The sequence below is a fragment of the Triplophysa dalaica genome, chromosome 8 (genome assembly GCF_015846415.1).
Source record: "Triplophysa dalaica isolate WHDGS20190420 chromosome 8, ASM1584641v1, whole genome shotgun sequence".
Lineage (NCBI taxonomy): Eukaryota > Metazoa > Chordata > Actinopteri > Cypriniformes > Nemacheilidae > Triplophysa > Triplophysa dalaica.
Window position 1 is genome coordinate 22,412,918 of NC_079549.1, and position 27,579 is coordinate 22,440,496.

Sequence of the window (27,579 nt, forward strand, 5' to 3'; positions counted from 1 at the left end):
TTAAAGGCTTTTATTTGTTGAACGTTGTTGTATCAGCCGGGCCTGGACATTAACCAAACACATTTAAATCACTCTGTACTGTGCTCTGAGGTGCTGGACGCAGATCATGTCCTTTTTAGGTGCTCCGTGTGCTGCACTTTGACAAACAACATCAGATCTTAAATCCAAACATTTGTCTGCTTTGAATAACTTATTTGCACAGTTTATTAAGAACGAATTATCAGATAATCCTGAAGTTTTCTTTCAAGGTCTCTTTAATGCATGTTCCAGTCCTTGTTTAAGAATAAACTTGAGGAACTAGTTTTTAATGCAGAACTGCAGGTAGTTATTAGATCGGTATCAAAAGACCTGCCTGCTCTAGGCTGAGCAATGTTTATGAATTAAAAAAATGATTTTATCATTACTCAACCTTGTGTCATTCCAGACCTGTATTACTTTGGTATTCCAAGAGCACTGGCTCCCATTGACTTCCACTGTATGAACATTTCTCAAAATACCTTTTTTTTGTGTCCCCTATAAATGGTTTTTGTAGGTAAATGTGTTAAAATATATATTTGTTGTACTTTGTTTCTTGTTTCCATTGGGGTTTCGAAAGATCACAGCGTGTTGCGTTTATTGAATATTGAACTCTTTATTTCTCTTAGGAGAAAAGCAAATTATATTTTATATATCACATTTCCATTTTTAAAGCAACAGGCTCTGTCTTGATGCTAGTGAGATCCTGCACTTCCTGTGGCCACCAGAGGGAGGCAGCAGACAATATGGACAGTGTACAGTTACAGTACCTCTGGCTTCAAGCAACTCCTCCCGTTTGTGGTTGTCTTTGTTCCTGAAGATCTGCTCTGTGTTTAAGGAGAGATTTGATCTACATGGTCGCTGTTCGGTAGGCAGTTGAACTGGGGTCAGTGACTAAATGCGTATATAGTCTCAATATAGAACAGGCAATTTTTCCCATCATTAGTACGACAAGCACATGGTACATTGACAAAATGCCTTTTTAACTGTGCGGTTTGCGGAATTTTCATTGGGATATAAATCTGTGGCCCACAGAAATGCACATAAAAGCTTTTTGAAATGCTTGGTATACCTGTTTCATAGACATTATGGTCATAGGGGTGATTTAGGACGAATAGCTACTGATCCCGTGTTAAAGCACTTTCCAAAGTTACTGACAGTGAAACGTAAAACTATAAGTTTACCCACATGAAGCTGAAGTGAAACAGACAGAGAAAGGCTTGTTCTAAATGCAGAGAGCCTACAGTGAAACAAAGGCTTGAGTATTTTAAGATCCCATAGGAGAGGCTGTAATACCACATTGGCAGGCCGTAGTCACTGAATCGACGTGGGCACACCCTCAGCTCCACAGGATACCTCGGATTAGGAGCCTGTTCTTCTCCGATTTTTCCTGCGAAGAAATGGAAAACTTGAACCAGCTCAAGCTGGTTTACTGATCTGAGCTGGTTTATACTAAGACCTCTGGCTTGACCAAACTGCTGTTCATTGATTTCATCTTGACCAGTTTGGCAGGCCATCAAAGCAACAGAAGGCAAGTTTACACCAAGAATAATGCATGTAAAGATAAAGTTTAAGAAAGCATTATATATTGTATAGAATAGCGCAAACCATATCTATATCAATAGATTCAGACAAGGCTTAAACCTAGTCCCATACTAAAATGAATGTGCGACCTGTCAGTGCCATTGTTTCTCCTCAAGATGCACACCAGTAATGTATTCTTCCAAGGCATTGAACTAATCTGTTTTTTTGAAACCAGGCCAAAACAGTTCATTTTTAACAGAATTTTACAAATTGTGGTTTCACCCGACTTTTTTTATAGTTCTTGTACAATTGTGTGTCATGCTAAATATTCTGATGGTATTTTGTTTTACGTAGCATGAATATTTTAGTGTATTTTTAGCAAGTAAATTCTGAGCTAATATCATTTAATCAGGATAAATCGGTTGATTGTAAATAAACAAAAAACATACAAATTTTCACATATTTTAAAAACTATTTTCCAATTGTCACTGTCAGAAAATCGTAGAAATTTCTGTAGCACAGGGAAGGTGGGATGAAGCGATGGTGGGTAACTACGTCTAGAACATGGTTTGTGAGGACAGTATTAGTCATAAAAGACAAAAACCATCAAATGGACACTTAGATATCTTGGACGACTACTTTTTAGTAAGTGTTATGTTAAACAGTTGTTTTGAAGTCAGTGTTATGCCACAACCTTTTAATTTCCGCGTATGAGTAATAATACTGAAAAGTATAAATGTGTGAAAATATTGTGTTGAGTACTGTAGATGGTAATTTTTTTATTGTTGTATTTAGCATGTTTGATTCTTAAAGAAAAAGTTAATATTAAAGCAAAACACAAAACAAAGTTAAATTGTGTAGTCTGTGCCTAAGTAGAATATTGCACTGGAATATTAATGACAGTATAATGATAATCGGACATTCTTGGTTTTACATAAGTACCGTCTGGGCTTATTTTAGCCACATGGCATTTTAAAGGAGGCTCTGTTCACTCGATTTGTGCCTCCCTGCAAGGAAACTCCCTGTGCCTTTTTATTCCTGCTCTATTTACTTAAGTGGGCTATAATTTGCGTTCTGTGAATTGGTTAAAGCGAGCGGTCATGTGATGAACCGTGCCCGTCTGGACTGAATCATGTCATTCTTTTCCTTTTTGATCAGTTTGAACATCCGTCAATGCACAAATCTCTAATCCTGTCAAGTTGCCCTGGTTTGCGCCTTATGAATGCATCCATGTTACTATCCTTCGGCACATTACACCCACGCTGTTTTTGCTACGAATATGAATATCTTAAATCATGTGTTTATAAGGAGATGTGCCGTTTCTTTTTGAAGAGATTAACTCATGTTTCTAGATAAGTATCTAGGTTGTATTTCTGTAAATTCGGACACAGAATAGGAAGGGCTTTGTGATTAGTTGCAGGAGTTGTGAAAATAGACCATACAGAAGGGTAACAGATTGCAAGAACCAGCCGAAACAATTATTGTGAAACAACAGGATTAAACCGGCTTCGCTTGGAAAACACCCAAAGCGCTCTTCAGGAACATCATCCTGTTAGCTTTTTAATAAATGCTGTAGCTGAAATCGTGTAGTTCATGTCAACATTTTAAGACGCATTACAGACCACACAAGTCTAAAGGTGCATGTACGGTGAGACCAAAGAATGAACTTGACTTTGGCATCATAAGCCTGGCAATTATGAATCTTTGCTTGAGAGTTGTTCATAAATCGCAGCTTATATCCATGATGGTGTTGTCTCGGGATCTGGATCATTTCTGAAATCCAAAATATTGCTCATCATTGTGACTATGATGCAATGTTCAGCAGATACCGGGAAACTGTTTCTTGCGGTACAGAGTCCTACTGTACGCTCTTGAACTAAAGATATAAGAAAAACTTTTACAGAATTTTACACGTAAAATTTACAATAAAATATTACTGTTCTTTAGAATAAAAAAATTAAATACGGTAAAAACCTGTAAATTCACAAGAAAATCAGGAAAACGATTTTAAAATATCTATTTTATTTTTACAGTTAATTTTTGAAATACAGTAAAAACTGTGAAAAGGCATCAAATATTAAAAAAAACGGGGAAAACAGTTTATATATCCTTATATCCTGTAATTTTACTGCAAAGATCTCCAGCTGATAGAATTTTTTTTGATTTTTGTAAAGAATTTTTTTACGGTGCAAATAGACTAAAATGTTTTGCTATTTGGTGTGTTACTCCGATCCAGTCCAAGTATCCACTCCAGGCAATGGTAATGGAGTTAAAAAATAAAGAAAGGCTGAAGTAAAAGATGTATGCACTGCAGGAGAGAAGATGACAAACCACTGAGAGAGGTTGAAGCAAGATGTGAGAATGAGGGCCAGAGAAAGTGTCTGATATTCAGAAATGTGTTAAGGTTTACCATCTGGGTGAAACATTCCCATTGGCACTGTTACAGATTGTTTGATCATCATGCAGTCCTCAGACAGCCCCATCTTAACATTTATTTTCCAGCACGCTCTAAACCAAAAGGACTGAAACTTTGATCTAACAGGAGTCTATCCGTGGAAGTTTCCTACCTGTACATTTTGATGATGTCTTTGATTCTGTTTGGATTGCATGCTGGAGACTCTTGTCTCGGAGTGGTTTACACACCACGGTATGGACATCTTGACAGACCCCTAGATTATCGATGGACTCTGTGTAGTTTCGCCAACGGTTCTATCTTGATTCGCTATTTCCTATTTGCATTAGTGGTTTGGTCTTGCAGGTCTGGCTCGACTTCTTTGCATGACAAGCGGGGGCCATAATAGGTTTATCGGTGGTCACGCTGGATGGACGTAACAAGCGGCCTCGGAAGCATGCAGAACGTTGATGTTGCCAAATGTTCGGTGTCGGTGAAGCGGATGCGCTCTAGTTAGCGGTTTGAGCCTCAGCTCCTGGAATCCGTTTCAGGGGCGACAGCAGTGTACACTGCAGCCGGGGTATATAATTTCTTGCTAGCTTTATTAATCTTGGAAAACAGACTTAGCGAGTCGTTTTTCTCAGGAATCGAGACGGACGTGTAGGGTCTTCTGCGGAATTGGGAGATTTGATGACTCACATTACATCACTGACCGCTCAGACCTCAGAAGCCTGAGGTTTCGCCTCTCGTCTGAATCACCCGAATGCTTGAGTCTCCAAAGTTCCCTGGATGTCATTTGTGTATTTTCTACGTTTTATATCTTCTGACATGTTCAACCATCCCATCGAGTTTAAAGACCGCATAGCTGCCCATTACTGGAAATATATAGCAGGACTTCCATATCTCGCCGGTTATAGCTCGATCTTGCCCATGTCCTCTTGTCTCAACGTGGTTATTTCTTGTGTTTCTGTGCCATCTCAGTCTTACAGGGGTACTTTGAGTCTGGCCAGGCTCGAGCTGGTTCATGACATCATGGATTCCTGGGGGCCAGAGAGCTCATAAATAAATACCTTCCCTGGCTCAGGACCTCAGAGCTGATGGGGGAAAAACTTCGGTGAAAAACTTCTGTATATGGTGCGTCTTGGCCGCTGGGCAGTCTCCCCACTTTCACATTAATGCTGGAGCTATGCGCTCAAGTCTAAATATTTACCCTGGCTGTTTAGCGATGCACCTACACACTGGGCTCAGTCTGTAACCTATCCTGCCCCCTTTGATGTGTTTGGGAGTGTGTGACCATTACAAGAGTGCAAGCCAGGATATATATTGTTTTGTTTTATTGTTCTTTAAATTATGATATGGGAAAATCCATACAAGTACAGTACAGTCTAAGTAAAGGCATTCCTTCCTTTTTTTTTACTTTATCATAATGTAGTATATATCATACTTTTCACCTCCATGAACAAGGCAATTTTCAACAAAAAAAGGCATATTTATATATTTTAAAGAAAACAACTGAGGTCTAAGAGTTTCATTCTGGAGAGAAGAAAATAACACCCATAATGCATTGCAACATGAGCAGCCAATCAGTACTACAATATAGTTTAAACTCTTGGCTTCTTTTAGCATTTGTTTTGGAACTTGCGTTTTTTCTTAAGTTTAGCTTGTGTAAATATGAATACAGCAGACTCACTCAGACCTAAATGAAACATTTGATAAGACCACCTTGATGCTTAATAGCATGAAGTATAAATACAGACATAGACTGTTTATAGAAAATGACTCAAACGTTCTCTAAAACCAACAAACATGGCAAAGATGTGAGTCATTCACTCTTGTTAATATGTGAGTTTTCAAAATTATCAAGTGATATTTTTCTAAATTCTTTGAGTTTGTGAAATTTCCAGTTTGATGCAAGGCAATTATTTTATTTGATCAAGTTAAATGTTTAAATGGTTTTAATAACATCTATAAATAATGACCGATATATGCTATTTTTAATTAGTACTTTTTGTGTGACTCTAGTGAATACACAAGCGTATGCTGTTGTAAATGTGTCTGTATTTCATGATTTTTTTTTTCAATAAATCAATACTCACTCTCCATGTTTGTTATTGGATTTTGCAGATAACTAACTAATAAAAACGATTAAAAAGTGCTTGTCAGCTTGACAACAATCATTGAAAAAGTACAGTTTTTTTCTATTTCCAGATCCATCTGAGGTTTTGTTCGGAGAGGAACAATATGTCGCTTTTTATGTGTTTTTAATTTTTTATTTTAAGCTTCTGGTGTCCTACAGATGTGTAACGTACAGTCATGTCAGACTGAAGTCTTTTTCCACAGTCAGTGAGTTGCTGTGTCTTAACAGATTTCTCCTCTTTCTTCCTCAGGCTCCCAGCATTGATCTCCCTCTGAAGCATGTAGAGACAACAGTAAGTATTTTACTAATGTTTTACAACCATATTAGTGTGCGTGTGCTTTCTTTACATCAGGACAACGGCACATCCCAAGCCTTACACAGTGTAAAGTCATTACTGAATGTCTAATCGCTTGAAATGTAAATATTGAAATAACCGCTTTAAAATATAAATATTTAGATGGTTGGCCGTTGCTATGCGTCCTCTGTAGTCTAAACTTCAGCAGTCTAAACCTCACGGAGTGATGAAGCTCAAACTATCGGTAGGATTAGCCAAACCTTACTGTGATCGTATTGACCGTCCAAGAGGTGAAAAGGAAGGTAAAAGAATAGTTCACCCCCAAAAACTTACGTTTGTCATTATTCTTATGTTTTTCTGTAAAACGTACTTGGAATGCTTGAAGAAACATCAAGTTGTTCAAATAATGTACAACGTTTTCAATGCAGCGGTTCGCAGTGACCGTAGTGGCTGTAAGAAGATTTTATAATATTTGCAAATGTTTTTTTGTCTTTGGCTGATGCCATGAGATGACTGTCCTTTTGTATTTGACAGGACGTCAGCATATGGGTTTGGATTGTGAGGATTTAGTTCAAATTAAAGGAAGAGTTTCGTATTCAAATCATGCTGTATCTCAAGCATGTGTGTTCACATGGGGCGTAATCCCCCTCAGAGAAGCTCTCCAACCATCCACCATATTCTCCCCGTTCCCTCCAGTCCGTGAGTAACACTCACGCTCGGCCAGACGCAGCTGCACATGACTAACTGCACTGAAGCAAATAAAATTCAGACGTTTGGTTAGAGGAGCGTGTCTCTTCAGACTCCGAGAGGTTCTTATGGTCCCACAGAAACATCATTAGATCTTTTTATTGCAACAGCATTGAGCTGGATCGTAGCCTAAAGAGATGCCATAAAGAGAAAACCCCTACGTATAGACTTCTGGAACAGTTTGACCAAACAGTTTCGCCTCTTTAGCGTGAGATATTTGCCTCAGATTCCATCCAGGCACAGCGTGTGTTGGTGTGTCAATATGTCAACGAATTCACTGCATTTCTGTTCAGCGCAAACACGCCTCCCAACTCTGAATAATGCCGTCATGGGCACAATTCATCCTTTGCTAATACCTCCCATTGGATGTTATATTAAGCTACGGTATGAGTAGGTCCATACTACAACTGCTGCTAACTTTTTTGGGGATGTTCTGCACCGATTATCCAGCAAAATTGAACTTGATTGATTTCACCACGGTTAAAAACCATCATCTGTGCATCCTTTTAATGTATTTTCTTATAGAATATTATCAAGCAAAGTTTATCATAAAGACATATAGATAGTTGTGAGCTCATTCGTGCTTGGCGAAGGAAGTATCGCATTACAAATTCGGCATTCGTGCATTCCTCCTGAGCTGAGAGACAGCTGTCGTGTGAGGTGTATCATAACATTACAGCCTTGAATTCCCAGTGTTATTTCTGATGTGCTTTTATAACCGCTCGACAGATAAATAACCAGATGTGAACGGTCATGTGCTAGTTTGGTTTGTGGTATTTTGTGTTAATCTTGCAGAGTTTAGTTCGCCTCTAACCAAGTAAACACGTGAGGTAGCTGAACTATCGTACCAAATTGCAAAATGACATAAATGCATTAAGGTTGAAAAGTCACAATTCATTCGTCGCAATGATGGATAATTGCAGTCATTTCCGAACACTTGGGTTTTGAATAGAAGCCCTCATCTCTCCTTTTCAAGAATACAACTCGTTGAGTTCAGAATGATGTTGCTAAACAGGGTTTAACATGGTATGGCATTTTTTCTGGAATTATTTTGGACAGATTTTTCAAAACTGAAAATATCAGAAAAAAAATGAATGACAATATTATAAACCTTACCTCATCTGTTCTGCTCATCATTAATTATATATAAAAACAAGACAAAACTTCTAGGTAATATATTCATTTTGTGCTGTGCTGACTGTCTGGATAATGCTTTAAATGAAATATCTTTATAACGTCTTTGTAGCTCACGTTGTCTTGTTAACATGCATGTCTTTAAAAGATCAGTAATATCGCTCTTAAGAGAACCAGAACAATGTGCGTGCAGCTGTTGGCTTGTGGAAAACAATGTCTATGTTTTATATCACCCTGTGTGTCCATAATTAAAGCTGCATGTCCCTGTGGCTCACGCCCCGGGGCATCATGGGAAACTTGCACCTCCTTCACCTCTGGGGTCTCTCACGGTCATTTGGTTGTGGTTATGGTGACGTCTTTGATTCATGATAGGAAGCAAATTGAATCTCGAGAAGGCATATGACTTCCTGTATCAATGTCCTTTTTTACCTCTCAGAGCGTGACAAGATATTTGTTTTTGCCTGACTATGGGTTAAAGCAGTCATAGTTTGTTAATGTCTTTGGTTCGACTTCAGTCATTGGATTTTAGTTATTATCCCCTCTGGCTCCGATTTTAAGAGGTCTCATCATGAGGAATCAATTTTTCCTTAAATGCTTGAGATGACAGAGTCCATTGTAATATTAAACCATACTTAATATTTTACATTTTTTACAATTTGTCCTCACACAAGGATGCAAAGAATACACCAGAAACATGAGCAAATGATTTACATGGCAAAAGCAACTAATGGGTTATTGACAATGGTCTATTTCCAAGTATCAAGGTAATGTATAGGTAGTATGACAGCACTACCTATATATTAAGATTTTATAGTATAAGATTTTCTTATTGCTGAAGATCAGACCTCAACATTACATTTGTACATTTTGATCCAAAGCGACTTAAAGTACATTTGAGCTATACATTTTTCGAATTAGAGTTTGCCAAACCCTTTGCTGTTTTTGGCTAGGTGTCACATCTGCCTCTCTATTCTTCAAACTATCGTCCGTATGCTGTTATTGTGACATGATGAAACGGCTTGGAAGTGTCGACATATTTCCTTTCTAAAACAGGAAGTGGGGGTGGGACGTGTCAAAGGGCCTTCAATTAGCTTAATTAGCCGTTTGAGAAAAAAATAAGGGATAGTTCACACAAAAATGGAAATCATTGCATTGTTTGCTTATGTCATTCCAAACCTGCAACAAAAAATGTGATCCGAAGAAGGCAAATAGAAGATATTTTAATGTTGGTTACCAAGCAACATTGGCCCCCATTGCCTTCCATTTTATGAACACAAAACCACTGAGACATTTCTTAAAATTTCTTTGAGAAATGAGACGTGTGCAAGTGTTGAATGACATGAATAAGTGATGATTTTTTTATGTTTGGGTCACAGAGGGTTGAAAATGTATATGTACCATGAAATCATGTGTCTTCGTGGCGTTAAAAGCACAAGGTCCAGGGTCATGGAGAGTACGGATACAGTCATGAACTTGGCTATTTTGGGCGTTAAATGTTCCAAACATCGTAAGTGGACCCGAGGGATTTCTTTTATTTTGTAGTATATAACATGACCCTTTTGCGATGCAGTAGACTATAAGTTTGAATCCACGAAGCAGAGATGTTGGGTCATGATTTTCTGCTGAAGAACAACCGTGAAAACTTGAAACTGTTGGGTGGATTAAGGAGGTCGGAATGATCAGCTGCTGAACGTGTGACCCAGAGAGGGAGCAAAGGCTAGATGGAAGATCCAAACAAATGCGGGTGGCAGAAACACACGCACGCAGCATGGGAAAGAAGGAGGGGGAGCAGTGCCGAGGAAAGGGAGGGGTCCGAGAGGGAGGCGAGTTGGGAAGGCGGGAGGGAAGAACAAAACAAGGCAAAGAGAAACTTTTTTGACTGCAAGAAAGAAGGCTGTGGTCCGCTGGATTTTGACGGCAGGCATGTGGCATCCTCAACGCGGCGCAGAACCAAAATAGAGCCGAGAACGTGAGGCACGGTTTGGGAAAAGGGGAATGCGAGGAGAACCAGAGCGTTACTTCCCAACCATGAATCCCAGCGGATCTCTACGAAGGCGCTTGTCTTCCTTGCGCGATGCCTGGAGGTGGAGTACAGGTTACCTGTTTAAGGTAGGCCCTCGGATTTCTGTGGAATTCCAAGCTTTGCACGTTTTGGGGTTCATCTTGGATCGCACGTCTTTGTGTTGGAGTTGCATGCGCTGCCTCGCTCTCGGACGGTTTATTTGTCGGCCCGCTTGCAAGCAGTGTTTTACAGCTGGTTTTGATCAAGCCCGCCTGAGACCCCTCCAACCCCCCACCCACCCCTTCTTGGCCGTCCTTCTGGGGGTCGCAATTATCGGCTGATTAACGGAATGTTTTTGGAGCCGGGCACAGCGTGCCGATAGATGGATGGTGGGACTGTGAGGATGGGGAGAGGGTCTTAAATGCCAGGGTGTGTTGTTCTTGTGTGTCGTAACGCTTCTCTCTGGAGAAAAGTGGGAGGGGGGCAGGCACTCCCCGTTTTTGTTTTATTATAGCTTCTATGCGAGTTTCCTCAAGTTTTAGGTTTATAATGGGATGGCCCGGAAATCTGTACATAAATGTGTGTTGGCTACAAAATGTGCTAATGTTCTTTTACAATCTGTTGATTTGAAACTGGATCGGTCCTGCAATACCGTGCAAACATTGTTGTAGTGGGTTTTAATGGATTCTTGGACTGATAATAGATTGAGGAAATGAATGTGTTTTAACAATGATATAAACTCAAATGGAAAGATTCATGAAGTAACATTAAACGCGCCCGACTGTTAAACATGAGAGTGAGGGAATGCACGGAAATGTAAAGGAAATCGAAAGTGATTTGTGTTTTTTTTACATGTTCAAGATTTTCGGCTATCCAGATTCAATATTCAAAAAGTAAGAAGTGTGTAGGTTTGTTTGTGTTTGTAAACACTGTGACTTAGGGGAGCTTTCAAAACATTACTCCGTTTATTTGACAATCCTGACCAGCCGAATGTGGCAAGAACGGTTCAACCAATGACATGAATTTGGTCCTTTTTTGTGTTAGAATGACTCTTCACCTAGTTAAGGAGTAGAAGTGAAATGTAAAGGCCATTTATGTTTTTCTGTAATAAATAAAAGTTGTAAAGTTATGTATTGCAATGGTTTTGGATTTTGTTGGAAAATGAAAGCAACAACTTTTTCAAAGTATTGGTTTGTGTTCTTCTATAGTACTCTAAGATTTCTACTGTACATATGAAAAAAAGGATCCATACCGTTTTAGAACGGGCCCCAGCTCTGTCTGTAATTAGATGCTGATTCTGGGTTTTCTTAGTAAGCATTGTTCCTTTTTAGTATTCTCCGTCATGCCCTATGGTGCACCATCATTTAGTCACTCACTGAATGTTTCCACATTTGTGAGATCTCATCTGTTTCTCGCTTGAACTGAGACCATGAACACATTGGATTGGTTGATGAGTGTTTTCAAAGTTTCAAACATTCCTCCCATCTTCCTTTGCTTCACTACACAGGTAGTCCCACCCCAGACATACAGTATTGCTTGAGCTATCGACACAACCACTGGTTGAGATAAGAGCTGTATTAAATTGGCTGATTATTATTATTATTCATATACTATGTATCAGTTAATACAATTTCCAGTTAAAAATTGAACCATAACTAAAAATTAACTAAACACAACTTTGCTGTAATGCATAAATCAATGTGTGCTTATAGTGTAAAGATGTTTGCTTGTTGAATTCTTTACATAGTTTATTACAGTGTACAAATAACATTCAATGGATAAGCAACCAGTAGGGATGTTTGAGTAAATGTTTTGTAAATTATTTTGTATTATTTGTTTACGACTTCTTTACCTTCTTGAGTTTGTCAGCCTGATACTTAATAGAAATGTTAGATTAGATTTAAACATTTTCTGTCGACTTGCTTTGACACAACATGTCGCTTCATAATCTGATTAACATTGTCCATTATTTTTGAAACCGTAAAAATTACCTGTACATTTTCTGTTCTCAGTTTTTTTAACAAATATTTTCGTTAATGTTAAAATGTAATTACATTTTTAAAACAGGTAAATCAACTGTAAAAATATAACGATATCACATTAAAACATATTGTGCCATTTTTTTTTAACAGATTTTTTACGTTTGTACGAGGGTCCATGACATTAGTGTCAGCACAATAGCAAACTTTAGTTTGTCTTTCTCAAACAAGATGCTAACTCAAATTTTCTTGTGTCTAAGGGCTCCACCAAATCCTCCAAGAGCATGGAGTCTCGACGCAGACCATCCAGGTAAACAATTTGTTTTATCAGAAATCTCTGAGTTCTCTGGTGTGATGTAGTGCTGTACTGAACATCTCGATGTACACTCACAGCGTTCCCAAATCCATGACATTTGACCTCCGCTGTTGTTGGTCTGCTCGGATCAGTCACACAAACTTTATTGTAGTCTGAGAATAAGCAGTTTCAAAAATGTCTTAAAAATATAGGTGCTTCACGATGCCATAGAAGAACCTTTTTCAAATGCTTCCAAAATCTACCTTTATCATCCGTAAAGGCTCTTAAGATTCTTAAAAGGTCAGAAAGAAATGGTTCTTTAAAGAACCTTTGACTGAACGGTTCTTTGTGGAACCAAAATGGTTCTTGTCTGGCATCGCTGTAAGAGTGTATACAACCCCCCTGGATCAGTTTTGTATGTCCTAATAATGCTTCTCTCTCACATGGATTACATAACCAACAACACGTTTATCTCGGATGATCATTTGCTGATGGCAAGGGAGGCCCCGCCCACCCATGGGGATTCATGATTACCCTGGTTACTCATTCATTTCTATGCAAAAGCAATTGGAAATGTTAAATAGATTTGGCTATTTTTTTTAAAGAAAAACAGGCCAAGCTTGCTTGTATTACACTTTAAATAAACTAAAGAAATGCGGTCCTGATATTTCATCCAGTGAATGGAATAACAGGATTCAATAGAAGTCTTTGTACAGTTATTTGTGCAAACAGTTTAGTAACGGGATGATAACAGACGCTTGTGGAATCTCACATGTGAACAGATACAGTAATTCTTTGGTTATTGTTCTAATTGAATTTGATGCTTGAAAAACACAGATCAAAAATAAGTTTAACAGTGGTTCACAGTATTTATTGAATGAGCACATTTTGAGGCATATTCAAAAGAAAGATGCCGTGTTTAAGAAAAGGTCTGAAGCCGATCCGTTCTCTTAGTCTGGTGTCTCTGGGCTGTTGGGTGTGGTCATGCCATTCTCAGAGACAGCTTTGCTCTCAATTAAGCTACCATGGGAATTTTTGCTATTTTGTATACAAGGACAGCTATGTTGTTTGTCCTTTACTTTGGGCAACTATCTGTTCAGACAAGCCCTTCATATGACCGCTTGGAACATTTCCGTTTTCCCATCGGAGAGCATTCTTTATGTAGAATATGAACGTGATTCACATCAGATCTTCTGTTCAAAATCAAAGAAGTACAGAAATGTCATTGAATTCTGCTTTATAAATAAGCGTATAAATAAGAAATAGTTCAAAGTTAAAAAGATTGTTCAATCATTGTCACGCCTCTTACAAACCGAGATTAGTCAGAAATATCTAAGGGGTTGTTCAAGTGGGTGTTTTCTCAAATATTGAGTTTTGTGTAAGTGCAGTGTTTGTATATAATGTACCATGTGCAATCATGAGTTATTTGCATGCATTTATTCCACATGGATTGAAAGCAAACCGTTGTTCGATTAAAATCAGACGCAGAGAGCTTGGCAAGCACAAAAACTACCCTCACCGACAGAACTTCCATTAAAAGTGTAGCATATGCAGACATTTGGCTAAGTAATGCATGTTTAATTTGATTTTTTTTCCAATTATTTTCAGTGTAATTGGCCCTCCGTAAAGATTTCTTGTGAATGAGCTTGAATCTATATATGATGCTATAAAATGCTGCACACGTAGGTTTTACATACAGAACCTCCGCTGTCCTGATAGACTTTTATCTGATCGCCCCGAAAACCAGACCTGAAGAGAATAGTGAGGTCAGAGACGGGGGGGCGATGTGGTTTGTCCTTGGCAGACTCGCGCCTCACCAGCGACCAAATTGTTTTTCTTTGGTCTGCCCCGCTGTGCACATGGAATGCAGTATATTTTCATATCTTTGTTTATCAATCTTTCCCGCTAAACTTCGTTCAAGCCATCCTGAACATAAGATCGGCCCTGACATATTAAAGATGTTGGCGTTCATCTTAAAAGCACCACGATTTGGTGATGTCACGTACCGTGAGACACAAGACTGTGCTTGATTTGCGAATAACAAGACTTCCAAGAATCCAAGATTGTCTAGAGCTTGTGACTGTGAGTCTGTACCGCATTGTCGCACTCGCTTCTGTTTCCCAAGCGATCTGTTCTTGTTTTTGCAGGAGTCTGAGTTTAATCCAGTCCATGGAGGAAAACTATGAGGTGGACCTGGTCTACATCACAGAACGCATCATATCTGTGACCTTCCCGAGTTCAGCAGAAGAACAAAGCTACAGCGCTAACATAAAGGAGGTGGCCACCATGCTACGCTCCAAACATGGAGACAACTACTTGGTAAGACATCTTCGAGTTTTATCACTGATAATATGACAAATTAAACCGTTTTTGGATAAAACACACTTCTTTTACAGCTCTTCAACCTCAGTGAGAAGCGATATGATATCTCCAAACTGAATCCCAAAGTAGGTTAACATATGACTCATATGTTATGTAATGAGGGGAGGTTTCCTTATGTGGTCTCATATGTGTTTGCTTGCGTAAGGTGCTGGATTTTGGCTGGCCGGATCACCACGCTCCTGCCCTGGATAAGATCTGCAGCATCTGTAAAGCAATGGACACGTGGATGAATGCAGACAGTCACAATGTGGTGGTCTTACACAATAAGGTAGTGTTTCAGTGTCTCCGTTGCCTCTGTTTTTTTTTTTAAAGGCAAAGCTCCTGTACAGACATTAAACGAGGAAGCTCAGTTTTACAGCATTATTTAAGCATGCCACATATTGTAGTTACTGTAAACAGTGCCCATAGGGCTTTGTCAGTAGATGGCGTTCTCAGCAAGCTTCTGTTTGCACTCTTCTGCCACTCTTGGATTATATAGAAAGAAATAAAGCACAAACATCACAGAGCAGCGTATGTATCATTTGTGGTCACCGCAAATGTAGGTGGTCTGATTTACGATGCGGCTGCATGGTTTTACATAATTGGGTTTTTTTATTAAACACATTATAATTTGACTTTTACAGTTTCTCCGTTGTTTTGAAACCCCTTTAGTGACCCAGTTTTGAGGTTCACACGAAGCTGTGTTCATAAACAATATATTTAAATGTTCCCTATTACTCCCCTTTGATCTGGTTAAGTCACATTGCTGAGTACCACATGTAAACATACAGTAATGACAAGACGTTTGAAGTTGCGTCGTTCTGGTTATATAGCGGTACTGTCAAATGACTTCATAATGAAAACAGGTTGTGTCCGCACATAGAAACATGAGAATATACTTTTTTATATAATAAGATATAAATATTATATTATATTATATTACATAAAATTCATCTGATGGGTCAGAACTAAACAAATCTGGATTGAAACAACGCAAGGTGCAAAGAATAAAATCAAGCCATAAAAAGCAAGTATTTTTTTGTTTCAGGAAATAACGCAAGTTAAAGTTTTTTTTGAAAGTGGGCACAACCTTGCAAATGTTTCAGACCCCGACGTAGGCATCTATTGAACGATGATAAATTGAGCTTTAAGAAATCTAGTTCCCACTCCACACCCCCTCCGAATGCATCTCCACATTCCTGTCCATCAGATGCCCTAAGCAGTGTAGCCAAGACAGACGCCCAGAGAAGATGTGATCTGGGATTAAAAAGGGCCAAAAATGTTCACTTTCCTTTTTTGAACAGAAAACCATAAACACTGCATTGTTATGGCGACCTGTGTTGTTCGGTGTTGTTCTTTGTAACAATGGAAACAAGGGGCGATGGCTTGATGGTGGAAATGTGTGATCATTCCGAAAGTAAGAAAGCAAGTGTTCAAAATGAAAGAATTTTCCATTTTTTAACGCTGATATTCTATAACGTTGGATTTGGTTATTCGTTTGAAGTGTATAATTTAAAGTGATTACGCTTTCATTGAGTTGTTTTTGTAAATTGTGTACCGCACCTTCATAAATAAGCTCAGGTCATGTTCAGACATTAAACTTCATGATACATACTTGGGTTTTTACCCAAAGGCAAGAAAAATGTGTTCAATAAATAGCTTCATTTTTCTAGCCATGTTTTTTTAGTATAATGCTGATTTCTGTCATTTTAATATCCCAAAATTTATTTTAGAGTGTGATTTACCGATTTATATTACAAAACATCATCAAAGTAGTCCAATCCCCTGCTAATAGTTAATAATGTTTAGATTTTTGTATATAATTTGTTACATCACTTCCTGAAGGATGAGGTCATCATGAGCTGGCAAATGTAAGGTATATTACAAAAGACAGAATAAGCCGAAGAAGAGGACATACATTAATATTAAATAAATGTCAAATGTAACAGTGGTTTTCATTCTGCATATTGCTATACATTTTTTGGTTGCATTATTTTCTAATCTACTGTTCAATTTTCTCCTTGCAGGGAAACCGAGGTCGAACAGGGGTGGTTGTCGCGGCGTACATGCATTACAGCAACATATCAGCAAGGTAAGACCTGCATACTGTTTGTGTTTATTGAATTAAGGATGTTCCTTTGAGCACTTCCCTAATCCCACATCATAAGACTGGACACGCATTAGGTAACATGAGCGAGGGCTGGCCGGGAAAAACAGCTGCCAAATCGCATCATTTTACAAAGGAGGATTTGTCTTAAGACCTGAATTACGTGCCTATTAAATTCCTTTCTGATGCAAAAACTGTATTCAGGCTGTTTTTGTGGTCAGGAGGGAGTCGTTTTAAGAACGCCATGCACTAGATTGGATTTAAAGGAATACCGCACCTAAACTTTTGAATCCCTCGTTATTGTATAACTTGTGTTAGTGAACACAAAATAAAGTAAAACGTTCACAAAATGAAAACATGAGTAAATGCTAAGCAAATATTCAGTTTTTGAAAGAATATTCTTTTGCAATATCTGAGCAAATAACCATACGGAGCCCATATTTATCTTTGCGTTTAAAACCATAAACATTTTTCCTTTAATATACCATGTTTTCATTTATCACAGTGCGGATCAGGCTCTTGACAGGTTCGCCATGAAGAGGTTTTATGAAGATAAAGTGCTTCCTGTAGGTCAACCCTCCCAGAAAAGGTCAGTTGTGCTTTGTTTACTGTCTGACCTCTGCTGACCTCTTATCTTTTTGCTTTATGAGTTTGACCCTCATCATAAATGTTCGGTTTCCACTATTGTTCACATTTATAAGCTGTACCGTTATGATAACAGCATTGGAAACATGCAAACGAAACGTGTATGGTGTTGTTTGCTTGGCATGGGTCAAGTGGTTCTTACCAAATCTTTTGTACCTTATGGCAGTGTGAAATGTTTTTTAAAAGAGATCATCAGAAAAGGTCCATTGTAGAGTATATTATATTATATTATTTTATTTTATTATATTAGTACTAGATTAAATGTACTCTTTCAGCTTATTATTGTGTTTTTACCTACACCAGTGTAAACAAAATTGGAGGGAATCTTCTGTTTTTCAAACACTTAAATCTTATGTACATTTTGGCCGAAAATGGTAACCAATAATTCTTGAACATTGGACGCGATAACAATATTTTGGCTGATATACAGTACCTAAATATTGGAATAACATTTTCTGAATCTGAAAATAATCTTTTCCCCATGAAAATCATGTACAAAGCCCACTTAGAGTACAGTAATTAAAGATTATTTAACTTTTAAACTGATATAGTGTTTATTTATCAAACATATACCAGATGTTCTTCCAGAGTGATGCATAAAGGTGTTCTCAATAGCCACAAGTCTAACAGGTCTCAAGACAGAAAGCATTCAACAATATGCTTTTGTCCCTATAATTTACACATTCATAAATATCGACATACTACGTCAACAATGTTTTGATAAAAGCAGTACGTTTATGATTTGGATTTTAACTGTGAGCAGCTTGCAGCTGAAGTGGTTCAACCAAAGGACTGCAGCTCTACTACACACAAACACACTGATCCATTCTTTCAATTGTACATCCGCTGCATTTTATACGTACAGTCAGGTCCAAATGTCTGAGACCGCATTGAAAATCTGACTTTTTTAAACCTAGAAATTGAAACAAATGAAAACAATTGTTTAATGAAACACACAGGGAAATGATTGACCTACGATTCTGCACTCATTTAAATTAATTGATGCATGATGGACGCTTCTGTATGCGTGCATGCGTGCTAATATGCACGCTCATATTTACATTTAATTTAACTTGCAATGAAAAAGGTTGTATTAGAAAAGCATGCAAAATAAATGCATTTTCACTAAAGGTCTTAGTGTGAATCTGTGATTGCATTTTAAACCTTCATTTATGCAGCAAAAATGACTGAAAACGTATGAACACCCCCATACAAACTCACACATGCCTCAGTTATGCTTCATAAGGGAACACTGCTTTCACAGAGGTAAGCATTCCATCTACACAAGCAGAACTGGCACTTTTGGCTTCATTAATGGGATAATGGCGTTCTTTATGGAAAATGGAAAAGCAAAGTCATCGCGCTTCACGAGTAGAGAAGAATTCAGAGCTCATGAGTTTGCAAGCCTGCTCTCCCGGAACGGAGGGGCCTCGGAGTTTCAAACTCTTAAAGCTTCATGGGAAAGGCAAAAAGAGGCGAACGCTCCGGTCACTGTCCATCTCAAGGGACGTGGCCTGATGAGAACAGCCTTTCCTGTTTATAGAAACCAGCATCTGGGATTGAAAGGACAGCGGAGCGGTCCTCAAACGCCAAATGAAAACGTCTCACGACCCAAAATAGACTTCACAACAGTGCTTCGATTTTGATGTTGCGCATTATGCAACGTGCACACGTGTGATGCTGAAAACCCCTGTTTTTGCACAGCTTTACATTTTGTAGTGTACGCTTTGCTTTTTAAACTTCTAGGCCCGGTTTCACAGACCAGGATTAAGACTAGTCCCAGACTAAAATTAATGTGTGACCTGTCTTAACTGAATATAACTTGCCCAGAAATATCTTAAAATGTATCAGTGCCATTGTTGTGTCTCAAGATGTCTCAAAAGCCAACATAAATACTAAGTTTAACCAAGGCATAGTCCTTGTTTTAGCTAAGCCATTTCTGTGAATCCGGGCCGTGATGTTTATGTGCCTTGATTTCCATTTCCATTTAGTCATTTAGCAGACGCTTTTATCCAAAGCGACTTAGAGTTGGGTGAACAATGGAAGCAATTGGGTCAAACATTAGGACAACAAAAGCATAAGAGCAACAAAAACATCTCTCACAAAGCCCTACTACAGTGTACAGAGCCAAGTTTAGTTCTTCTCCCGTCACTTTATTTCTAAATTTGATTATTTGTTTGCCGTAGGTATGTGCAGTATTTCAGCGGTCTGCTCTCCGGCCACATCAAAATCAACAACAAGCCTCTGTTTCTCCATCACGTCATCATGCACGGGATCCCCAACTTTGAGTCTAAAGGAGGTAAGCTGTAGCTGAATGTTTGTTAAAGGTCACTGGAGATGTTGAAGGCAGATTTCAGGAGCCGGTCTTGGGCATCTCGCAACCGCCCGACCACCTGCTGCCTTTGACGCCTCCCTGTCAGACGCCTCCTGAGAGACTGACGGGACGCTCTCTGACACATGATGGTCGATCTGAGTTCAGTCTCAAGTACATTGCTATTTAAATATGCTATTAAGATCTCAGGTCTCGGGTGTAAAAGTAAAATTGGGGTTTCGATGCAGTTTGTGATTTTTAAAATGCCACATTGCATTAGTGGTAATGTGTGCAGACTGTTTTCATTTTGCACAAATGCAATAGCGCAATACATGATGCATACAGTCATGAACTCCGAGACCCTCCCCATGACGAAATGCGAATTGGTCACAGGAGACACATGTTAATACCAGGCGTGAACGGTGATACGTCTCGGTTGACCTCTGTGATCATGGATGTTAATAGCAGATGTAAACAAGGCCAGAGTGAGACAGACAGACTTTCTGTTCCAAGATGAAGATCATGGATTCGACTCCCAGTGAACGCATCCATGTAGACCTCGAATAGCTTTGGACGAATACACAAACCTATATGTATAATCCAGCTATTCTAAATTCTGTTTTCACTTCTAAAACTGCACTAACACATTGTTATTGTTCTTCCCGTTTCCCAGGTTGCCGCCCTTTTCTCAAGATCTACCAGGCCATGCAGCCCGTCTACACATCTGGGATCTAGTATGAATGGCTTCATGTTTTTCTAAACTATATTGCTCATGCTGCCCTGGCATCAAGCCCAGCCTCCAAAGCAACCAATCACGTGCTGCCCCCATCACGTCTGCCCCTCCCGCTGTGTCTGGGAAAGCTGAATCACACACATTTAGAGCGGCCAACATGTGCCGCTTTCATACAGCTGAACATGGCCTCCGTAGAACTTTCTGCACTCTTTCCGAAAGCTGTCGTGTTATTGTCATTAGGGGAGGGAACCAAAAAATTGCTTTGCTTTTAAAACGTGCGTTTTTAACACTTGCTATCCCAAATCCCATATGATACGCAGTTAGCTGTCATTTTAATAGGACCATGACCATTGACCATGCATCGTAAGGGCTCACAGGAGAAACTGTTTGTCTTAAATGTGTTGTCGGTTGTGCTTAACAAATTTATCCGTCTGATATTTGCAGTAATGTGCAGGGAGACAGTCAGACCAGCATCTGTATCACCATCGAGCCCGGCCTGCTCCTCAAAGGAGACATACTGGTAAGAACATTGTTGTGCATCTCACGAAACCTCATCCATTCTACACCTTTACGAATAAAAAGAGATATTAAGGTATATTTAGTTTTGAAGCGAAAGTTCAGGTCAAAATGGTCCCACATGATATTAAACATATTTTGAGACCTCCCAGCGTATTCGGTACACAAAAAAGATATTTTAGTTGACATCCCAGAGATTTCCAGGTCTAACAGTTGTCGTCAAGGTCCTGAAAAGTAGTTCAATTGGTCCATCCATTTTGCGAGGATCATCAAAGAGATGCTCTTCTGGGTCCCGACAGGGGAGAATAAATCGATTAAAATCGTTATTTTGTTTTTGTCGCTTCAATTTCAATTGAGACACTATGAGCAGATGGACCAATCTAACAATGTCTTTAGGACTTTTCTGGACCTTAACAACAACTATAACCATGATGTCTATGAGGAGGCCTGAAATCTCTTGGATGTCACCTAAAAATCTTTATTTGTGCTCCAAAGAGACCGGGAGGTCTTAAAACATGTTAAACACCATGTAACACAATTTAGATTTTGAGATGAACTTTTTCAAGTTTTCAACCTAACAAAATGCACAAAAGTAATTTGAGGCAATTTTTGTCCTAAAACAAGCTGTGTGTTTTTTTTTACGTTTGGGGTCAAATGAAACCTTTGCACAGGTGAATTATTAGACGGTAGAAGTGGAGAGCACGAATGGCACACGCGCTTCATCCATTTATGGGCTTGTTCAGAGCAAAATATGCAAACAATAAAGCGGTGCGTCAAACGGGGCATCCATCAGACAAGATAGACATTCCAGTTGAAAGGCACTTTTCTCAAAGAATGCCAGCATGGATTTATTCGCATTTTTCCCAGAAAGCATTTTGGAGAAGGAAGCCAAAAAGAGCTGAGTGCTTTATCGTGTGCAGTTATGCTGCGCTCGTGGAGGGCTCTTTCACTGATGTTATCGTTTTAGGAAGTCCAAAGCTAGCATTATTAATCAAAGTGAATCTATAGAGAACTATACACCAGACCACAACAGTAGTGTTCTGTTTCTGGAGGGCACAATAGATCAATATGTGTTTAGCGCTTACAAGAGAAAGTTTCCCTTGAGCTTTTAGCCTCTTAAAGGGATAGTTCAGCCACAAAGGGAAATTCTGTCACCTTTTAATCACCCTTGTTATTCAAATCTATATGACTTTCTTGGTTCTGCAAAACACAAAAGAAGATATTTTGAAGAACGTCGGTAAGCAAACAACATTGACCCCCATTGACTTCCATTGTAAAAACAGACACAAAAAGCCACTGAAATACAATTAAAATAATAAATAAACATGAGAGTGAATAAATGAAAACAGAACTACTTGGATGAACTATCCATGCTGTTTAATTTTTCACATATATTTTTTTTTATTAAAAGGCTGTCTTGTTTTATTCTTAAATCGTGTAAAATGTGAATCATCGAGGAATGTCTTGCTGTGCCGGACCCCCATCTGCGCGGCTCAGACGCTGTTGCAGTTTGGGAAAACCGCAGGGTTCGATGCCAGGCCCCGTCTTCCTCAATTTTGTTGTGTTTGTTTTGTTTCTCTCTACGAACTGAGAAGCTGTACATTTTTATGTCCATCTGCCCCAAGTTAAGTAGCTTAATTACAGTTATTTCGGGCTGCAGAAAATGGGATAAAGTTTCCTCGGTAGCCGGTCAGGACATTTATATGTCCTTGTCTGGGTTTTGGAGAGGCTCTGCAGTCCTTCATACTTTCACTATACTGACATATCTGGCTCAGCGGCACCATGGGAAGGCAAGAAGGCAAACAGTCTATTTCAAGCCCATGAATAGACCTTTCTGGGTAGAATGTGTGTGCTGACAGCTTCTAAATGCGGTGGTTTATCTACTCTTAAAAGAATGTTTCTCCTTAGGTTTCACTTTATAGACAGCATGTTGATCAGTTTTGAAAATAATTCAGAACACAGTATGCTATTAAAATTAGTATGCAGTAAAAATGCTAATTGAATGAAGGTACACAGGCAAAAAAACAATTTAAGTATACTATTAATATATAAATAACAGTATAATTCCTTGGCTCATTGTGACCTGGTTGATATCCGCATTAATCATGTGCGCATGTTGCCATAATTACATCATGCTTGTTTTTCATGAAGTACTTTAATATGAACGGTCGTGAGTATTTCTGCTTATTTGTAGACTTCACTTACAATAAGTCAAGTCTAGAAAGAAGTCTTGGACTTCTACATCTCAATAAAGTCTGATCACGTCATTCCTAGGCAATACTTGATGAATTGTTTTTATGAAATGTACACATTTAAGAATATTAATGTACAGTGCATTTAAGTTTACATGTTGGGAATTATTATCTGGTGTGTTGAAGTCAATTTGGTCCGAGTAAGATGGTGATGTTCTTCTTTTATTGAAAATATAAAAGATCATTATATAAACCAAGCACCGATGCAGTCGCGCTGAAGTCTTTTAAATGTTGACCTCTTTTTTTAATAACATGCTGCATATATAAAACCCACAGTCATTCAAATCAGCTTCTGTGATGAAAAAAAGTCATAATTTTAACAAGTTCTCATCAAACTACAAATGTTGTTTATCAGCTTACCTGTTGCTTTATGTCATTTGTTGCTTGTGCTCGTTTTCCCTGTAGCTCAAGTGTTACCACAAGCGTTTCCGCAGCCCGTCTCGTGACGTCATCTTCCGTGTGCAGTTTCACACCTGTGCCGTTCATGACCTGGGCATCGTCTTTGGCAAAGATGAGCTGGATGAAACTTTTAAAGGTATGCAGGGTTTGTGAGGATTCAGTATAAATGCATGTGTTTTCGCTTTATTGATGAATTGACTGTTAAAATTGTTTTTGTCAGTAGTTAAAAAAAAATCAGTTTTTGCCTTTGTTTTGAACAGACGACAGATTTCCTGAATATGGGAAGGTGGAATTTGTCTTTTCTTTTGGTCCAGAAAAAATCCAAGGTAAGAGCTCTATTGCAATGTATTTTAACTTGGTACACAAAATACCACGAACTACAAGAACAGAACATTCCGGTCTCAAAATTGTTATAGGAATGGATCACCTTGAGAACGGGCCCAGTGTTTCAGTGGACTACAACACCCAAGACCATCTGATTCGATGGGATTCATATGAGACCTTCAACCAGCGCTGTGAAGACTCCATGGATGGTAAGACGTATTCAAAAAGAAAAACATGTTATGTGTCAAGTTACGTTGCTAAATATCCAGTCAACATTCACTATATAGTGTCATACTACTTTAAGTAAAGATTGTGAAAAATCTGTACTCATCTCCGTCCATTAAAGGTCTGGTTGAACGCACTGTTTTTTTCCACTCTCAAATTAATCTTGAGTACCTATAGAGTAGTATTGTATACTTTGTATCTTCGAAGAGTATTTTGTTTGATCACATTTATAAAAGACAGATACAGCTGTATGATTATTTCGGAAAACAAACGGCATCCTGGGGGAGTGCGGGGGGAGGAACTAAATCTCGAGCACACAATATATCAAGACATTATCCCTGCGTAACTGTTGATTCACTCTAAGTTCGTGTTGTTTACATTATGCACGTAGGTGCCGATTGGCAACAAAACACAGACATATGACTTAGTTTCACTTAACGCGTGCGGTTCATGTCCGGCACCTTTTAGCACTGGGACCGCTTCATCTATCAGTTTCAAACGATCTGCAAATCCAGCATATATCCCTTTTATATAACATCGATCACTGAAATGCCCTGAACAAACAAACACACCTCAACCTCTCTCACTATCGCAAGAATAACGTGCTGCAACTGCAGGCCCACAGCGCAGCTAATCTTGACGCAGTGCAGCCAATCTTTGTCTTGGTCTTCCTATCGCTCATCGGTTGACCTGTGGGCGGTTATTCCTTTCGCTTTGCCGTGGGCGTGCCTTTCCAGGAGAATTGCCCAGTTAGGGACTAAGAAAGTAAGTTGTTCAGTAACGGTTTTTCATCTTAGAAAAAACTTTCCAAAACCTGTACGAACCTTAGGGGAGTTATCGAGCACAGAAATACTATGTAGTACGTCCAACTCGTTTTTTGAAAGTTGACCATGTTAAGCATGAGAACCAGCACGTTTGACAGTGTAAAACCATGTATACACCAGACGCTACAAACGGCATTAGAACCCATTATTATTTCAAATATTGTCCACACTTGATGTGGCGCGGCGAGAAGGGACAAACACATTAAGAACAAGAAGGTTGTCATGTCGCGTCATGCCTTTCACATCCGGTGTAGACACGGTATAAAGAAATCAGAATGCATGAAACTTTATGTGACAGAACTGTTTGTTTACATTACTGTGGTTATCTGTGCTTGTGACACAGACTGATTTAATCACATGTGTTAGTAGTGCTGCTCTGAGGTCAGTTTAAGTTCACACACGCACACAAAACTACCGTGTCGCTGGAACTGTCCATCCTTATGCTCTCATGGTCCTCAAGTTTTAACCCGTGGTTCAGTTGTGCTTCTCAGACATGTGATTTGTTGTGCCTTTTTAAGACGTCCGCATTTAGGATAGAGATATTCAGAATGCATGAAAATATCCGTCAGTGTTTGGGACGGTAAAGACACCAACCACAGTGTTCATTTTATCTAAATCCCTGCTGATACTGCAATAATATACTGATGTTTTGCTCCGTGTAGGTTTTAAGGATGACAGTGGTTAAAAGTGAGAGTGAGACTGGATGGTCACGGTCAGAAGGGTGGTATGATCCCAGGGTTAAACAGACCACAGACATGCCGTACCACCCTGTGTCCCGGGCCTCTCTGGACAGATTTCATTGGATGTTTGTGAAATATTTCAGGCGTTGGCTGAGATTTGTGCACCCCATGCTGTGAGAGAGCGGTCACTGTCAAACCAGTCCTGGTTTGAAAAAGTCCCAAATAGTCTATGAATTATGTTTGTGAGTAAAACTATAAGATACATGCATGTTATGAGTATTACTACAATCCAAAAACCTTCCAATGCCATAACGTATTGTTATTTCAACACAATTTGTAAATATTTTAAGAGGTGGTATCTTCTTCCGTGATGTATGTTTTTTTTGCAGCCACATCGTTCACACTCATACGAATTAGCAACCTCGTAAAATAGTTATGAATTCCCGTGAGTTTCGGATGTTTATTTTTATTAGCCCACTGTCCCTGGGGTCCAGTGTTGGAGCTATAGTCAGTTTAGCACATATTTAAATTCTACTGTGTTCTCCATTAAGCTATTTGAGATGAGGGGCCATAAAGAATGCCAACCTCTCCAGCAGCCTCTGCTTTAAATAGGGCAGGCAGAAATAGGAAGCATGCCACTGCCACCTTTAAGAGAAGTGTAAGCAAATCTTTCTCTCTGGTTAAGAGGCCAGACCCCCGAAGCCCCTTTAACTTTAATCACCTACCTGGAAGCATTTCAGGCTTCTGTCTGAGACGGTAGAAGATGCCAGATGATCCATTGCATGCTGACATCATATGCTTGATGGAGGCTATCTTCAGACGGCGGGTCTGGATGGAAAGGGCACATTTGCACATGAATTTAGATGGCTATCACGTAGTCAAACATCTCCATTGAGCGACAGGGGCCAGAGGACTAGCTATAGAGACTTGATAAGCACTTAGACAGTATGTCTTTGTACTGGAACTCATGAGTTTAGACTGCCAAGACTGAAGAACGGTTTGTCATTTTGTGATTTTGAGAGAAAATGACCAAGCGATGGTACTCGTAGCAGTTGAACTTCTTTACATTTCTCCTTTTATGATGGTTCTCTTAAAGCCTAAAATCTCTACATTTTTGGTCAAAATAAAGCAATTACATAAGAAATTAATGTTTTAAACCGTATTCCCATGATTCACAATGGGAAAATGATTCATAATTTGATCTGTCAGGCACAGTTTAGCAGTTAATGTCATTTTATTTTAGAATAGCGTTGCTGTCCTTTTGAAACCTTGGATGTCAAAATTCACAGTTCTTTGGGAACTTCTCAATGAATAAATAATGTTTTTTAATACGTTTTATTGGTTAGATATTTGCTAAACCAGTGACAAACATAATGGGTGACTAATAATGATTTATGTCAAAACAATAAAAGCACGAAATATGGAGCTACAAGGTGTCAGAAGGACAGCATCAATATGAAAAATAACCTGCAAAATGTTTCAAACAAAGTTGGCGACAGAGAGGCAAAAGATAAAAAATTTATTTTTAAAGGTCCCATGTTTGAAATTTAGCGCCATCTAGTCGTGAGTTTGCGAATTGCAACCAACGGCTTACTCCAACCCTCCCTTTCGAAGCACTACGGTGGCTGACCCAGGACATTTTCGCTTCTTTGCCAAAGGAGATAACATATTTACGCGTTTGT

The 27,579-nt window shown here is 38.9% G+C and overlaps 1 protein-coding gene across 11 annotated transcripts in view; it reads left to right on the forward strand.

Moving 5' to 3' along the window:
* Positions 1–27,579, forward strand: part of tns1b (tensin 1b) — a 171,942-nt gene that overhangs the window by 106,687 nt on the left and 37,676 nt on the right. For 10 of the 11 annotated variants that reach the window (XM_056755607.1, XM_056755610.1, XM_056755612.1 and 7 more), the window contains 13 exons: positions 6,319–6,360; positions 12,486–12,535; positions 14,668–14,839; positions 14,917–14,967; positions 15,048–15,170; positions 16,909–16,973; positions 17,494–17,577; positions 19,820–19,932; positions 20,618–20,678; positions 21,122–21,197; positions 23,851–23,980; positions 24,105–24,170; positions 24,261–24,377. In XM_056755607.1, coding sequence (XP_056611585.1) covers positions 6,319–6,360; positions 12,486–12,535; positions 14,668–14,839; positions 14,917–14,967; positions 15,048–15,170; positions 16,909–16,973; positions 17,494–17,577; positions 19,820–19,932; positions 20,618–20,678; positions 21,122–21,197; positions 23,851–23,980; positions 24,105–24,170; positions 24,261–24,377 — 1,150 coding nt within the window. Of the gene's footprint in view, positions 1–6,318; positions 6,361–10,136; positions 10,354–12,485; positions 12,536–14,667; positions 14,840–14,916; positions 14,968–15,047; positions 15,171–16,908; positions 16,974–17,493; positions 17,578–19,819; positions 19,933–20,617; positions 20,679–21,121; positions 21,198–23,850; positions 23,981–24,104; positions 24,171–24,260; positions 24,378–27,579 lie in introns of those variants that run through there. The other variant, XM_056755615.1, reaches the window with a different exon arrangement.